Below are 17,074 nucleotides of genomic sequence, written 5' to 3'. Positions count from 1 at the left end.
CTTTTATCTTTTATCTTTTATCTTTTATCTTTTATCTTTTATCTTTTATCTTTTATCTTTTATCTTTTATCTTTTATCTCTTATCTTTTATCTTCTGTCATTGTATATTTCGTGTAATGATTATATTTTGATTGCGTTTCATTTTTTTATGTGATTTGATTTATTTATTTACAATTTACATTTATATTTTGTACAGTGACTTCTTCCTATCTATTTATTTTTATAACAATCAATTTTTATATAATATTTTTATATAACGATAATAATAATAATTCTAACGTTTTTCCAACCTATATCCATTTATTCACATTTGTAACTCAGGTTAAATCTACACTCAGCGTCCCAAGTGTTGAGTCATTTGATAGATTATGTCATGTTACCAATTTCATTCAGCACAAATTTCCTTTTTTATTTATCACAATTTTTCATACGTAAAAACTTCAATTTGAACAGATCTATCAAATGAGACGATGAGGGACCTGACATTTACCGAAATGATTCAAATGTGTAATTCATATATTTTCAGTGAAGCAGGGTTCGGGAACTAACGCATATTTGTTGGATTGTTTGACCATTGACTAGCGATGACCGATAAATTCGAACGATAAATTCGCTCCCTTATCACTTATAGTGTCCTTTAATAAAATTTTCAACTACAGCGGATTTCAACGCGCGGTGTTATGCTGTATGCTACATCAGAATTTCACAACTAGCTCACATTTACCCTCATGACGCTATATACCTATATATATATTTATAACTTTGGTTGTGATTGAAATTTTTTGATGCGGTAAAAAGTATCGTTTTGGGGCTATATGATGAAGAAAAGTTAAAACATAACTGATGCTTAACATTTCCTCGAACAAAGCTTTCGACTAGCGGCGGGTTTCTAGTATATTATATGACAGTTATAAATGTTCACTAGTTGTAGAGCGATTTCAAGAGTAGTGGTCCACAGGGGTCCGAAAAAGCCGTACAGGCACTTGGGTCCTTATCCTTGTCACTAATCTTAATTGGATTCGGTTTACACAAAACATGAACATTTAGACGTACACATTGACACGATATTTATTAGAAAGCAAAAAGTATAAAATAATACGTGCGTGCGCGGCTTGAGCCGCGCCGCATAAGAACGGATGCGTGCAGGGGCTGGAGTACGCTTGTATGTAGATTAATGAAATGTTGCATTGTAAATATTTAGAATTGACGATATATTATGATCTAATAGTAAATTTTACAAAGCTGGCTTTGGATTTAGGTAAGATTATAATTTATTTTTAAAAAACCACGGATTGTTTTAAATTTATTTCTATTTGTCGTACAATCATAAACAATTTAATCCTGTTTTTAAGAATGCGCGGCTTTGGCGGCCAGTTATTGATTTATACATTAAATTGAATTTTAAATAGAAATGTGAATATATTAAAATTTAAAACTTTCAAAACGGAGGCTTATAAATATTAATATATTATGATTGTAAAATAAAGGATAAAATTTTAAATTTGTTTCACTAAAAATTTGTTTCACTAATTTAGGAATTGTATATAAATATCTTTGACCAAGTTTAATTGTTAATGAGAATGCACCCCAGCACTTGTGACTTGGCGCGCGCGGCGGCTTTGATGTTAGCGGCTACAAGTTAGGCAGCTGCCGAAAAGATGCCGCGTGCGTTCAGCGTACGGCTTTTCGTTTTTGATTTTACAAAGCAAATTTTAATGATTATTAGTGGAATTATCGGATATTTATAATTCAATATGTATTGATTCGTCTGTGGAAAATAAAAATTGCATTTTACTTAAAAAATTGTATTTTACTTCTTACCATCAAAATTAATAAATTAATAAATTATTAACTACAACTTTCTTTTTTTTTAATTTCAAATAAATTCAATCAAATTTTACTATTGATCACAAATTTATTACACACTCGATCAATCAATAAAATATTTAGATACATACCGAATAAATAATATTCAATTAGATTTTGGCGCTAGATGATAATATCATGCATCAGTCACTTTACTATACTATTATAAATATACTTTTGTGGAGTTAGTAAGTGCGTATGCTATAAGCAGCTCAGCTAGCTGGTATATAATACACGAGCTGTGAAAGTCGACCTGACCCGACCTGTAATCAAGTAATATATAACTCACAGAAGGGTTCCAACACGTACCGTCACTTTCATTAACACAGTTGGTGAAAGGACCCAGGCGCAGTTAAGCTTTTATACGCCCTGGTTGACTGCTGATATGTGATACGTGAGTGGCGACTGGACGGTTTCCTCATTATTGATTATAGTATATTCAAAGATTTGATAATATTGCTACACTAAAGTTAAATTTAATTTGTATTTCTTAATTAGCTGAAACCTAACTGCCGCATGACAATGTTGGTCGGGAATTATTTACTATATATTTTTTCACATGGTGCGTTGATATCTTGTTCACATGTGTGATGATGTGACGGATCATACATTTTCCTTTACTTAACACGATCCGGGGTCAATGTTAGACCGGACGAAAATATGGCTACATCTCAACAGTGGATAACACAGCAGAGGTTCTATTACAGTTAAATTCTGTTACCTGAACTCAACTAAACAGTTCTAATATTATTATATAGCATATACTATAATATTATGAAGATATTTTGTGTCAAAATGAGGCTGTTTAATCATTCTTACACACCAAAGGTTGTTGTGTGTTTTTAATTAATTTATTATTGTTAAAAAGTTTATATTGAGATTTTTAAACAGTAGTCTATAGACCAATTAAATTATTTACTGGTCTCATATATGCGGTTTTAAGAATTATAATATGACATTGAACGAACTTATTTATTGCGAATTTAAAGGATTGCTAGTATTTTATGTATTTGTTTTCACTTCTTCACGTTTAGGCAGTTGCTCTTGTGACCAGAGTTTTAGAGTTATATATATATATAACACGATTTTTTGAAAATTGCATCAAATAATGTACCACTTTTTTTGGTGAATTTGTTGAGTTAGGAGAAAATTGAGCACGGAAGGAATAAAATGGCACACCAAGTAAAAGACTACCATCTTTGCCCCGTTAGTTACCTGTCCCTTCAAAATCAAACTAACAGTCAAGGACAGAAAGTCATATAATACACCAAATGAGCATTATATTTTTATAGATTGTTTAACATCCTTTTGTTCTGTAAAATGTGCTAAAAATTAAATTTCTTGTTTCATTGAAACAAATTTCTTGTTTCATTGAATAATGCTATAAATTCGCAATGCACCTAAAATTTAACATATTGTTTATTATCAACATTTCCAACTCTTTTTTACAACGTAAAATTGAGTGAGACAAGTTTTGTTTTTTAATACAATACATATAATACACATCATTTGAATGCACTTTAAACGACTTTTATCCATCGATTTAGCTGTTTCGAGTGTATGTATTTGGTTAAAGATTTTAAATGTGTTCGCTTTCTTATCTTTTAGATCTATTACTTCAGTTCATTAACTCAGGCCCTCCATGATCTGATATAGTCTTTACTCTTTGTGTATGTCAGAGGGAAATGAAACTCAAATTTTGCCCCAAATCTTTTCCTTGTGTTAGCTGCGTGTGTGTAATTTGAGTACATGGATCAACATTAATTTATCTGTTATCTGATTCTGTATTATATATCTTGTAGCTATTTTTTTCTCAGAGTAGTTTATTCAACCAATATACACAGATTATTTCAACAATGGTAATTGTCTAGCTATAAGGTTGGATACCCCCAAAAAGTAAAACAACAAGAAATGCGGCCGCTTTTCTTTTGTGGATGGCCGCTCAATTTCCCGATCCGCGATGGCGTATTTTATCATATTCCATACCACCTGGGGACCCCTGTCTTAACTGTTTATAAACATGCGATATGGCGGAGTGAGAGGCCGAGCGCCGCCCAGTTAATATATAATTCTATATTGAATTTGAAAATCGTGTATATTTCTATGTAACCATATGTTTATTGTATATGCAACCTGACACGGATCTATGCAAAATAGTAATACTAACTCATAATAATATGCTATCTATATCAATTAGTCCTTAGAGGGATGCGTACATGGTGAAATTAACAATGTACTTTAACAGTTCAGCACCGCGCGCCAACAATTTAATTCAGATTATCGCGCAAAATAACTTTGCGCAGGCAGAAACATGGGCGATAACTGGGGGCGAGGGCACGTACGGTCGGTCGCACGGTCGCAAGCTACCATATACAAAAAAAACTTGTTCACTAACCCTTGTCCTTGACTCTTTTGTGCCTTCGGCACTTCAAGTCATAGATCGGGAAAAAATTTTAAAAACAAGGGTAGAATAAAACCCCCTATGTCTTTGTCTTTCCAAAATGTTGTCTTTCCTGTATTAAATGAATTGGTACAGTTTTAAAAATTCCACCATATGAAAGAAACAATAAATAAATCATGAGCAATAAATCAAACGAAAAAAACTTCAGGAATCAGGTTGAAAGAAACACCGCACATAGGGGCGCAGTGGTTGAAGAAACAATTTCAATATATGTTACAGTTTAATTTAAATGCTCACATTACTGCAACAAACAGTTCAGACCCTCACCCAACAAGCACTTCCTGTCCTTTTAAGATGTAAGAGTGATGATCAGGTGAAGGTCCAAATCACATATTGTCGTGGGTGGAAGGATTCTGGCACCTCTGTTACCCGTAGAAATTATACAAGTTCTGAGCAAATCGAATTGCAGTCTGTGTCTGATAAATGACATCACATTGTCATTTCTTCTTACTTTCGATCAAATTGGAACACCCCTCCCCCTCCCATATCAATTACATGCAATTTCAGTGCAACTCTGACATGAATAACGTCTGTAATGCAAGGGTCTCATAATGTGTGGGCAGCCCACATCCAGAAAGTTAAAAATTTCCTCGCAGATACACATTTTCTGTTTTCTGTGGCCCGCTCGCTCCGCTCTCCAATTTTCCACTATTTCAATGTCGGCAAGTGAAGCTAGACAGTCTCAAGCATTTGGAGCTAGGCCCCAGAAAAATTTTTTGCGTTTTCGCTTGGCCACATTAAAATCTACAATAACAAAATATCTGAAGTCCTTCAAAATAGTGTATTACAAAATGGCGTTCTCCTATAATAACAACACACAAGTAAAACATGGCAAGCTTGCACCATCTGTCGTATTTATCACAAATTATTATATTTGCCTTGCAGAGTAAAGGCAACCATATCCTGAGAAATGTAGAGTGCATACAACTTAATACAGTACCACCCCAACCCCACTTTAACTCTCTCTCTTGTTCGGATGGACCACCCACCAGAGACGAGATTAGTTATTCCCTGACAAAGCTTAAGAACAACAAAAGCCCAGGAGTGGACGGGATAACTAACGAGCAACTGAAGTATGGTGCGAGTGCTCTAGTTGATCAACTAGAGTGTCTATTCAAGAAAGTGTGGGAAGAAGAGACTGTTCCTGAAGATTGGTTAAAGGGTGTGATCATTGTTATTGGGAAGAAAGGAGACACTTCAGTCTGCGGGAACAACAGAGGGATCACCTTAAGGTCTACAGCATCCAAGCTTTTTCAGATGATTCTTCTTAAGCGGTTACATGCTGGTATGGAGTGTCTCCTCAGGGAGAATCAGTGCGGATTTAGACAGAACCGCTCATGTATTGATCAGATTTATTCTCTCCGAACTATTATTCATAACTGTCTTGAGTTTAACATTCCTCTTTACATTAATTTTGTGGATTTCAAGGCAGCGTTCGATTCTATCAGAAGGGACTTTATTTGGTGCAGTATGAGACACTATGGGCTGCCTGAAAAATATGTCAGAATATTTCAGTCATTTTTTGGGGGTACCATGAGTGCCGTGAGGGTTAATGGGGAGCTGACAGACTGGTTTGATGTTAACTCAGGCACAGGTCAGGGTGACATTCAAGCACCTCCTGTCTTTAATTTCTGCCTAAACTTTTCTGCATTTCTGGCTGAGACCAACAAGATCATCAGTCAAGGCGCAGTGCTGCAGAAAGAGATGAAGACGGTCGAGGAAAAGGTCATTCTGGACACCGATTATGCTGATGACATGGCTATTATGGACAACTCAGGGGAAGGCCTACAGGAATCAACTGATCTATTAGTTCATTACAGCTCCTACGCTGGGCTCAGAATAAATGCAAAGAAGACCCAATGCATGGCTGTAAGCAAGTGCGCCTCCCAGCGACCTTTCATCAAGGATGATTGTATTGAGCTGTCGGTTGAGGGTGAACCCGTCGAGCAGGTTAGCAACTTTGTCTACCTGGGTGCAACTATTAGTGGGGATGGGACAATCAACAGAGACCTGGATGTCCGTATCCAGAAGGCTAATGGCGCCTTTCATCAGCTCTGGAACATTTGGAATAGCAGAACTATAAAGACTCCAACCAAGATCAGGATCTATAGGGCTGCTGTCCTCACCATCTTGTTGTATGGAGCTGAAGTCTGGAACACCACCAAAAAGCAGATGAAACGTTTCGAGGTTTTCCATCAAACCTCCTTGAGAAGGATCCTTAGGATTAAATGGTTCTTTCATGTAACCAACGACGAAGTTCTTAGGAGGGCTGGCATCAAGTCAGTTGAGACTTTCATCAGTGCTGCCAGGCTACGTTGGTATTGACATGTAGTTAGAATGCCAGACTCTAGACTACCGAGGTTTCTGTTGAACTGGAAGCCAAACTATGGAAAGAGGTCAAGGGGCAGACCCCGTAAGAACTGGAAGTCCTGCGTACTCGAAGATGCTGCTAAGTTTACAGGTGTTGAAAACATCGACAACGACACAACAGAAGCTTTGGCTACCAACCGAGTACAGTGGAGACATATGTTACGCCGCCAACGCGATGTGTGTGATGCAGGCCACTCCAACGACTAGGAGGAGACCTTACCATGTAACATGTATGTATACAACTTAAACTTTCACACAGACAGGAATTGAAGATATGTTTGCCGCAGGCAAAAATTCTTGATCATTTTGTCCACACAGAAGGCCTACAAGCAATTTGGCAATAGAGATCATTTTCAAACACAGTTTCAAGAACGATTCAAAGAACTGTTAGTTTTTTCCTCTTTCATTTGTCAACAATTTTGGATTGTTTTTAGAAAATCTCCTCTTTACCCCAGAAAATTCATGGTAAAATGTTTCAAAATTCAGATCGTAGACTTTATAAATTTCCTCTTTGGCACCAAAAATTTCCTCCGAAATCGAAAATTTCCTTGCAGATTATCTGCTAGTCTGCTATGGTTTCTGGCTGTGGGGTGGGCAGTTAATTCTAGGCTCCTTTATAATATTTTTTAGTAGCAGGACCTGACTGAGCTAGCCATCCCAATTTATCTAGCAATTAATTAACTCAATACATTTGTAGCAGTCATGCCTAGTGGACGGCAGGCAACAGGTGCTAATACCACCCCCCTTGGATCCCTTAATCCAGCCTTCATGGGCCAGGGACCGAGACCATCTGAAGGTGAGTTTTTGCTCACATTTCTAAATCAATCATGAATTCTTGGTGTACCCTTCAGTACTTTTTACTATTTTTCATGTTTAATATTGTTGATTTGCATTCAAGTCAGCTATTTACTGATCTGAATCTAATTTCAGCCGGTAATTGAAACTTAAAAGTTCAAAATTCACCAGTCTACGTGTGTGGAACTCTCCTGATAGAAATTGCTTTGTTGAAACGCAATAACGGGACTTTTTGATCCCTTAAAGAGCTCTTCAACTCACTAAAGTGTCAAAGTTGTCATTTTACCAGTATTGTACATTGATTTTCCTAAATATTGACCATATAACTGTCTTTTAAATGTTTCACATTGATTCTCAATGAAGTCAATACTCAGGGTCGATGCTGCTGCCCCATCTCGCAAACATGTCTCCACAACCCCAACAGGCTCAGCCCCCAGCACAGTGGCCACCTCAAGCTGCCCAGAAACAGAGCTCTGGCAACTCACCTCCAAAAGACCCAGGTTCTTGGGAGCCTTCAAGAATGCGCAACAAGAGCAGATCTCGATCACGTGGCAGACGGGAGAAGAGTAGGGAGCGCAGTGGTAGGAGGAGCCGTAGTCGTGATAGAAGCAGACGGGGTCGGCGCAGCAGGTAAAACACCTAGAGGGTATCTACTCAAGAATAAATTTAATGATACAGGGTGGTCCAAAAGTAACTGCCCACACGCAACCCTTCAATAACTCACGTAATTCTTCTTAGAATTGCACAGAAATTTCAGAGATTATAGATATGGGTCAAACTTAGATTTCCTGAAAGTTTCGTCAAATTTTATTAATTACAGTGGGTGTGGCACGCCACTCCCTCTTTTTCGCTATTGTCACCATAAAGTGAGAACGCTTTCAGCTAGGAACTTCAAAGTTTCTAGATATATTTGGTTTGCTAATTGAATTGCTTTCCCAAAATTCCAAGTTGGTTGTTTACAATTTAACCGAGTTATGACCCTTTTAAGATCTTGCAGATACGTGATCCAGCACTTAATCAGTGATATCTTCACTCAATCAATGCCCTGATTGGTTGAAGACTGCTTATAGGACAGCAACCGAAGCGCTATAACGCAAATTTCTTCGGTTTTAAGAAACGTCACTATCAATATTCACTCAAAGTGATCAGATCGTCATCCACCAACATGCTCGTTACCGCCTAATGAGTCTCATTGTTGCTCGCTAGCGAATAGCTGCCGATTTGATTACTGATTGGGTGACGAAATCACTGATTAAGTGCCAAGATCACGTATCTGCAATATCTTAAAAGGGTCATAACTCGGTACCAGCATTCAGCAAGGCATATCACTTTATTATATTATAATCGGGTATAATCATCAGATCCCGGTCCAGGTCACGGAGATCACGTGACCGCAAGAAGGGCAGAAGGAGCAACGAGAAGAGCAGGGACAGGAGCCGTAACAGAAGTAATTCAAAGGAGGGAGAATCCGTAGCCTTGGGAGCTGACGACAAACCAAAACGAAAGAGAAGGTCAAGATGGGGCGCTCAAGATGATTTGGAGTTTATACCTGGAATGCCAGTGACGCTACCACCAAATCTTACAGACGAACAACAACGACTATACCTCAGTGAGTACATTTTATGAAGTTTTTTTGAAGATGTATCTGTTGGTTAAGGTTGATATGTTTGGGATTTTATTTCACTGACTAACTCCTAACACCTAACAAGTAACCCAATTAACAACCTCTCATTTAACCAATTATCCGTTTTTTAACGAATATCTGTCTGCTACCCAAAGCAGCTGACCCCAGTAACAAACAATTTTGCAACCCTTAGTTCACGTTAAGATAGAAGAAATTAACAAGAAACTGAAGAGCGGAGATTTTTCTAGCGAGATTACAAGGTGAGAAAACGAGGCAGAGACACTCTGCACTGCTGGAGACGCATGAGACTTTCTGATACTTATCAGTCAGGCCCGCCTCATCGTCCCCAGGTTTTATCTTGGTGCTTTGATATCACTCAAGCATCTCCTCTCTCTCGCCAACTACTTCAAGTGGTAACACCGGTATCTTTAACCCATTTCATGCTTACCTTGCGCGAAGTTAGAAACACATTTTTGGTCCCGTTTTAGGCGAATCTTTGGATTGAAGCTGTAGACATTTGATTGCACGTCTCATGTCAATTACATAGTCTATGTGTTACATTTAACTTGGAGTTGTTGACTGAATTCAATGTTGTGGACAGTATCTTTCGTGTGCATTTTAAACTCCTTTTATTTCATTATAAGAATGCCTATGCGGTATTCCAATCCCCAAGTACGATTTGTGATTTAAATTTGCCGTAAAATAGAAACAAGGAAGCTGTGACTATCATCAATTATCCAGAAAATTTTCCTCAGCAGTTAAATAGCAAACAAATTAGTCGTGTTTGTTTTTTGCTATTAAATCGTGACAAAAAAGACGCTAATATTCTCATCAAGTTCGACATGAAGTAGTGGCGAAGAACGCGAAATATCTGGTATATTTTTCACTTTGCCTTTTCCTCCGTTTAACCAACAAAATGGATAGCGAAAATTGGGATTATCCCCAAGACTTTCTCGCAATTTTCATGTAATACACATTTTTATTTTAAAATGAGGAATATCGTAAAAGAAGTTGATGTAAATAGTGATACATTACTAATTGTCAGAAAATATTCACTAAAATTCTAAATGAAATACTCATATTGCCATTGATTTTTATTTGATACGTAAATTCAAGATGATTTGGTATAACAAACTTCCTAGCATCTTTCATCCCTACGCCAAGTTGAACTGTGCTCAGTTTTTAAAGAAGCTAAAATGAAACAATGCCCAAAATTTGTGGAGAAGGAATGTTGTCTGGGAAATGGTTGGACCATCTCGTGACCATAATATAACGTTGAGCCTACATCTAAATTCTAAAGAAACTTACCCATTTAAAAATATTTTCTGTTTCACACATAATATTGTATTTATATTGTATTAATAAACAATGTTACACTGCACCTTAATGGACACGTCTTGTAACCCCAGTATAAGAAACTGAAGGGCTCTTTCATTCCTTTTTTGGATGTGATTTGCAAGGATTATCGTAGTCAGCATTATAGAAAAATCTTAAAAGAACTCTTACAGTAAAAATACTAATGTAGTTCTAACACTATTAACTCCTAACCACCCCTGATCCTAGCTTTTAACTCTCCAAATTTTAGCTAACGTATGAAGACTTCGCCTGGTTGAATTGAAACTAAACCGACCCTCAACCGCTGTTCCACCATTTCACTTCGACATAACGCAATATTCTGTAACTTAATCAACATATAATTATAATTTAGGATCGAATCTACTCGAGGTTTTTCTGTGTAGGCGGATTTTTAACGGTTAACTGATTTACAGATCGCCGTCTCCAGAGCCAATCTACAATAGTGAGGGTAAGCGCTTGAACACACGCGAGTTTCGCATACGTAAGAAACTCGAAGACGAGCGTCAAGCGCTGATCCAGGAAGCGATGAGGCTCAATCCCAACTTCAAGCCTGCTGGCGGAGAGTAAGTTAAACTAAATTTGGAATATTTCGTCAAAAGTTTTTTTCTTTAAAGGGTTCCATTAAACTGCTACCCAAGGTTATACTATACTGGCTAGTTATAGACTTACTCCTCGCAGCTCACTCACTGATCGGGCCGGGGTGGGACAAAATTTGTGTGATTTCATTCAAAGCATCGCTATATTTTAAATATGCAAGACTGTAACACAAAATTTAGGAGTAAAATACAATTTTGAATTCATACAAATTTCTTTTATGTTGGTAGCAGTAATTAGCAGTAATTAGAGTCAGACTTCTTAGAGGGTTATTTTATATTGCATTGTAATTGATTTAGTGTTCAAGATAGGTATACCTCGGATCTTACTAAAAATGTAAATCTTTAAAATCGATCAATTACATACAAGTTAATACAGAATGATGTTAAACGTACCCGTGATAAGTTTTAAAAGAAACCAGTGATCATATAAAAAAGTATTGTTAAAAGCCACTTAGTTGCACTACATAATATATCCCCTATCACTGCCAAAATTAGCGTTTAATGTACTTCTCTGACATTTAATCGTAAATTAATTAACGACAACGTATCATTAGATTATATCTTTAATTTTATTACATAACAATAGAAAAAGATATGAATTACGTCTAGATTATCGAAACATTTCACTGCCACACAGGTTAAAGTCGTTAAACCTTACAAATAACATTTACTGTCCATTGTAGGTGGTGTATATATCTCTAATACTACAGAGCTAATACAGTACTGGTATAAAGTGCATTTGTGTACTTTTAACGGCGTTTCTTTTCAGTGTGCCACAAGTACGACACCAGGAAAAAGTGATGATTCCAGTCATGGCCAATCCGAATGTGAACTTCATGGGCCTGCTGATCGGGCCCCGGGGAAACTCCCTCAAGAAACTAGAGGAAGAAACCGGAACTAAAATCATGATTCGAGGTATGTGACTATTATATGTATATTACTAGTATAATATATGTAGTGTACGTGTTTGCAGAGAATAATGTCTCCCAAAAAGTAATTTTTCGCTCGTCAACTTGGCTCAATAACTATAAAATTGGTCTGCATTTATTCTATATTTAGAAGTGTTGCCCTGGAAAGTGCGGGTGTCAATTCTCCATTGTTTACTGCCGAGTTCGCAGTACTACTCCATTCGGTAACTTGCTCAATTTACTCGGCTTGTTATAATGTACCCTTGTAACGGGTAACAGCAAGTGTGTATATTGTAATACTCGTCAGTACAAACAGCAGTTTAACTTACCTTTGTTATTGAGACGTTTTATAAGGCCTCCGTCTGGTCCTACACCCCCGCCTCCCCCACGTGGGCCCACTACTACTGTAATAACTTAAACAAACCCCAAATGTGGCTTAGTATCCGAGTTGTTGTGGCCTAGTACCAGCGTTATTGTCATCTACTGAAGTAGTTTGTTATTTCCATTAACTGAAGTTGTTTGCAGGTAAAGGATCAGTGAAGGAGGGTAAGGGAAGGAAGGATGGTCTCCCTATGCCCGGTGAGGATGAGGATCTCCACGCTCTTATATCAGCGCCGACTGAGGAGGGACTTCACAATGCTATCAAGAGGGTACTTTACTTTTTTCATTGTTATAAACTTTAAATATAATGTTTTATACTCTTTAAATTTTTAACTTTTAAAAATCTATTTATAGTAGTCATCTTACTTTGGTTGTAGAACAGTCGCATTGTAACAAAATAACCAGCCTACAGTAATGAAGAAGTCGACTGTTCGCGATACTACTAGTACAGAAGTGTTGATCCTCCTTTTACCCCCGTCTTTTTACTGATCGGGGTTTGCATCAGGGGCCCAAAGAGTCCCTAGCTAATTTACCCAATTTATTTTGGATAATTAACACAATTTATTTAAAAACATCTGAAACAAACAACCTTTCATATCACTTATAAGTTTCCATTACCATCCACACCAGTGCTTTTAAATACCTGACTCTATCTCGTTATCGCTCAATCGGCATTCGGCTTTGATGTACGGCGTATATTGTTGAAAGACATTACGTTATTTTAGGGATGTCGCATTTTAAATACCCATAGACCTTAAATTAAAGAATATTGGGAACTCTAAACCAAATTGAAGCCGCTAACATCATTATATACTAGCTCGGTGTCCCCTTCAAACCATGTCACTCCACACTACCGGATATAATGGTATTAAAACAAACTGTTTTCCTCAGAAATCCATCTCTTAAACCGTGAATCTCAATTTCCAGATAACCTCCATTATAAACGATGCGATACAGTCACCCGACAATACTAACGAATTGAAGAAACTACAAATGCGAGAGTTGGCACTTCTCAACGGAACCCTGAGGGATGAAGATATGTTGAAGTGCAGGAACTGTGGTGCGCTGGTAAGTGTTGAAATAACATGTATGCTGATATTATGTTGATATGTATGTTGATATGTATTGTTGTGTAAGAGGGCGTGGTTGCTATTACCTGGTTATTAGCGGGGATATTGTTTCGTTAAGCGATGTGGAAAGTGTAGTATTCACAGCATTGTTGTATCTGTCACTATAAAATCAAATGTTTGACATGATTAGAAGGATATAATTTAATTGTATTACTTGTTTAACAAATTTAACGTTGGATTCTACCGGGAAATTTATCGAGCTTCATTAATGCTGTTCATAAAAGTTTCATTTTACTTTAGTTATACATGTTATTATATACTGTAGTGTCAAATCAAATAGGCCTCTGAGATCACTGAAAGTTACACTTCATTCGTATAATTTCAATAATGTTTACGCGAATGGGCACTTCTTGCTACACTTTTGTTTAATTAATTACCAAATTTAAGTACAGGATGCGTTGGGCCAGAATTCTAAGAAATATATGTGAGCAGAACTTAAAATTTACTGGGATCAATCTGTTACCTGAAGTCTACGGTTGATTCTAGGCCACCACGAAGTACGAAGCCATAACCAATCACCACCCCCTCCAACCCTAACCTCACCAGTAACCCCTAACCTCGCCAGTAACCACTAACCTCACCAGTAACCACTAACCTCACCAGTAACCCCTAACCTCACCAGTAACCCCTAACCTCACCAGTAACCCCTAACCTCACCAGTAACCCCTAACCTCACCAGTAACCCCTAACCTCACCAGTAACCCCTAACCTCACCAGTAACCCCTAACCTCACCAGTAACCCCTAACCTCACCAGTAACCCCTAACCTCACCAGTAACCCCTAACCTCACCACCTCTACAGGATCACAGGGACTGGGAATGTCAGGGAGATAGGAATGTGACCCAGATGGTCACGTGTCAGAGATGTGGTGGAGGTGGTCATCTTGCTTCTGATTGTCAAGTCGACCTCTCCGACACTGATAACTTTATACCAGGTGAGAAGTTTTTTCAAATTATACAGTTCTTTTGTTTTGATTCTAATTCTAAATGTTTCTGACGATTCAGTGGATTCTCAAGAATAAGAAAATATCTGATTTATTATAACGTATGTTCCTCTATAATCAGACAAAGCTAAGATGGACAGTGAATACATGTCCCTGATGGCAGAGTTGGGAGTCGCAGAAGAGGGAGCTGGACTCTCCTCAGCTAACGCTCCTCCTCCTGCTCCTTCAGGTATGTTAATTTTACATAAACACATAATTACTTATGTTAATTAGTCATACAGAATCCCCTTGCAATCCTGATTAGTTTATTCATGGACTAACCATGGTTACATAACTAATTAACACGTTCGACTATTCTAATAAAGATAGTTGCAACTAGTCTTGGTTAAACTCACAAAGCAGCCTCTAAGATAATAACAATTTCAACTCCAGGCGGAGGACATGATGGCCCCCAGTCGTTTGCACCGCGCCAAGCTAACGTGCAGGGAGGAGGGCCCAGGCCCCGGTACGCAGGATTGGGTTCTGAAGGAAGAGGAGGGTTTAACAACAGGGGTGGTCCCCCCAGAGGGGGCGGTCCCCCTGGTAGGGGAGGCGGTTACCAGGGTAACAGACCTCCCTGGCAGAACAATAACTCAAGTGGACCACCTAATAATAGCAGGTCTGTAATTTGAACTGGAGTAACAATTGTTATAATATTTCAATTGATCACGGTTTTGTTTCATGCACACTGTGAAATCGAATGCTTTAGATAAGATCGTATTTCAAATTCTTTATGCCTGGACTAAAGTTGGTTTATTCAGAGGAGGATACCGCGGTGGGCCCAGTGGAGGAGGCTACAACTCCCGGGGAGGTTTCCAGCCGAGAGGAGGACCACCTCGCAACCCTGCACCCTGGCAACAGCCCAACAACTTCGGTAACAACTTTGGGCCACGTGGTGGTTACCCTGGATTCCCACCCCCACCAGCAGTTAACATTCCCTCTACCAAACCCCCTCCCCCTCCAGAAGAGCCCCCAGAGCCAGCTCCATGGGAACAGAACGCAGGAGGCGCTGGAAGCTGGGGTATGATGCCTCCTGTCATGCCGCCATGGGTACGTACAATCTCTGTTCATAATGATTCGTGATTTTAAAGATTTGGAATAGAAATAGTGTAATTTTAGAAAAATTCAAATGGTCGTCACTTTTGATCTGATCAATTCAATTTTCATACTTTAAAAAGTATGTTTCGTAGAATTTTCATGTTGATGTACTATGGAGACATCTATCTTATAAATGAAAATAAATAAATAAAAGGTCTTTGAAGTGATGGGGATTTAAATCTACTCCGTCATTTTGAAAATTACAGTCTATAATCAGTCTAAAATCTGTAATCAACAGATGTAATCGCTGAAAAGGTTTCAATTCATAAAACTTAAGAAAATTTGAGTTATGTGATATTAAAGAACATGGACAATTTTTGCGAATTTTTTACCTGAATTCCCAATTATTTTCCTAAGAAAACTTCAAACAGCTGACACCCATTGGAAATGAGACAAAAGAAGTTGTAATTGATGTAAAGAAAATGAATCACATATGGTTTTTATGTAATTGCCCGTTTAACAAAAGTAAAAACCCTAAGAATGCACTATTACGCATCTTTATGAACAGTAACTGTACTGTTCGTTTTAGAGATGTGTACATTTGTATTTCCAAGGATGGTAGATCACGTTTCCTGAATGTAAATACGATGATAAACGCCTGAACTCTCTATCTGAACAACTCATTAGTAAACAAGCTTTAGTAACTTTAAGCCAAGTGTTCATGACTATGACTTGATAACTTCTTAGATAACTTCTCCATATGACCATATAGATAATCATATTGTCTAAGAAAACCGCCTCCGGTAACAATTTACCGCTTTGTCATCTGTTCCTTGAATATTATACTTATTCTTTTGCTAAAAATAACGGTATGTTTCAGATGGCAGGTTCGATGCCCGGAGTGCAAATACCGCCGGTACCACCCGCCCCTCCATCTCAGCCTCCCCCTCCTCAGTAACATGGCGTCTCATCTTCTTATACACAACTTATTGTTTTATTTATTCAGCCGAGATCATGTTAATAATTTTATAAGCTTATATTCGACTTCACTCTGCACTGAAGTCTTAGATTTTGAAATCCATTTACTTTCGTATACAGTCAAGATAGGACCAAGGCAATTTTTTGCAACTTGAAGGTCTAGAGTTTTAATCGATGTGTGGCTGCGTTGATCCCGATTTTGTATATCTTTGCTGACTTGTAATTGATGGATAATCAGTTATTTACCTTTTAAACGTTCGCATAATATTTAATTGCTGTCTAATACACGGATAATTATGTCCTTATTAAAAACAACTCTAAATTTGAATTTTAGTTGGCTTTTCGGGCACACTTTTTCGAAAATAACGCCAGTTTGCTTTGTAATTAGCGTTCTGTACCAATATAAAGAAGTTTGCGTATGGCATTTGGGGATCGCGCAGTGCAAAATATCGCGCGCGTTGCCACCAATTACGTAATTGACGGATCCTTATAAGTCATAGCCCCATTGTGATCGCATCTAAAATTAAAATCCTAGTTTAATTTGTTCCGCATTTAGCAAAAGTAACTTCTTTCTTTTATATTGCTGCTA

General features: G+C 37.8%; 2 protein-coding genes across 6 annotated transcripts in view; both read left to right on the top strand.

The window, feature by feature from the left end:
• Nucleotides 1-17,074, top strand: part of LOC134823451 (MYND-type zinc finger-containing chromatin reader ZMYND8-like) — a 50,815-nt gene that overhangs the window by 16,504 nt on the left and 17,237 nt on the right. The window lies entirely within an intron of this gene.
• Nucleotides 7,382-16,743, top strand: LOC134823453 (uncharacterized). Of its 3 annotated transcripts, none has more exons than XM_063834915.1 (13): nt 7,382-7,493; nt 7,628-8,122; nt 8,854-9,101; nt 9,310-9,376; nt 10,886-11,035; nt 11,838-11,983; nt 12,502-12,626; nt 13,285-13,425; nt 14,289-14,421; nt 14,552-14,659; nt 14,863-15,088; nt 15,231-15,519; nt 16,388-16,743. In XM_063834915.1, exons 2-13 carry the CDS (start codon nt 7,872-7,874, stop codon nt 16,463-16,465), a joined length of 1,962 nt encoding a protein of 653 aa, XP_063690985.1. In that variant the 5' UTR covers nt 7,382-7,493; nt 7,628-7,871; the 3' UTR covers nt 16,466-16,743. The 3 variants fall into 3 exon arrangements, with proteins under 3 accessions (XP_063690985.1, XP_063690984.1, XP_063690983.1); XM_063834914.1 differs by having other exon boundaries at nt 7,388-7,493; nt 7,867-8,122; nt 8,866-9,101; XM_063834913.1 differs by having other exon boundaries at nt 7,388-7,493; nt 7,867-8,122.

Source organism: Bolinopsis microptera, chromosome 11 (assembly GCF_026151205.1).
Source record: "Bolinopsis microptera isolate Bmic1 chromosome 11, MBARI_Bmic_1.0, whole genome shotgun sequence".
Classification (NCBI taxonomy): domain Eukaryota; kingdom Metazoa; phylum Ctenophora; class Tentaculata; order Lobata; family Bolinopsidae; genus Bolinopsis; species Bolinopsis microptera.
This window is presented reverse-complemented; position numbering and strand designations above follow the sequence as displayed.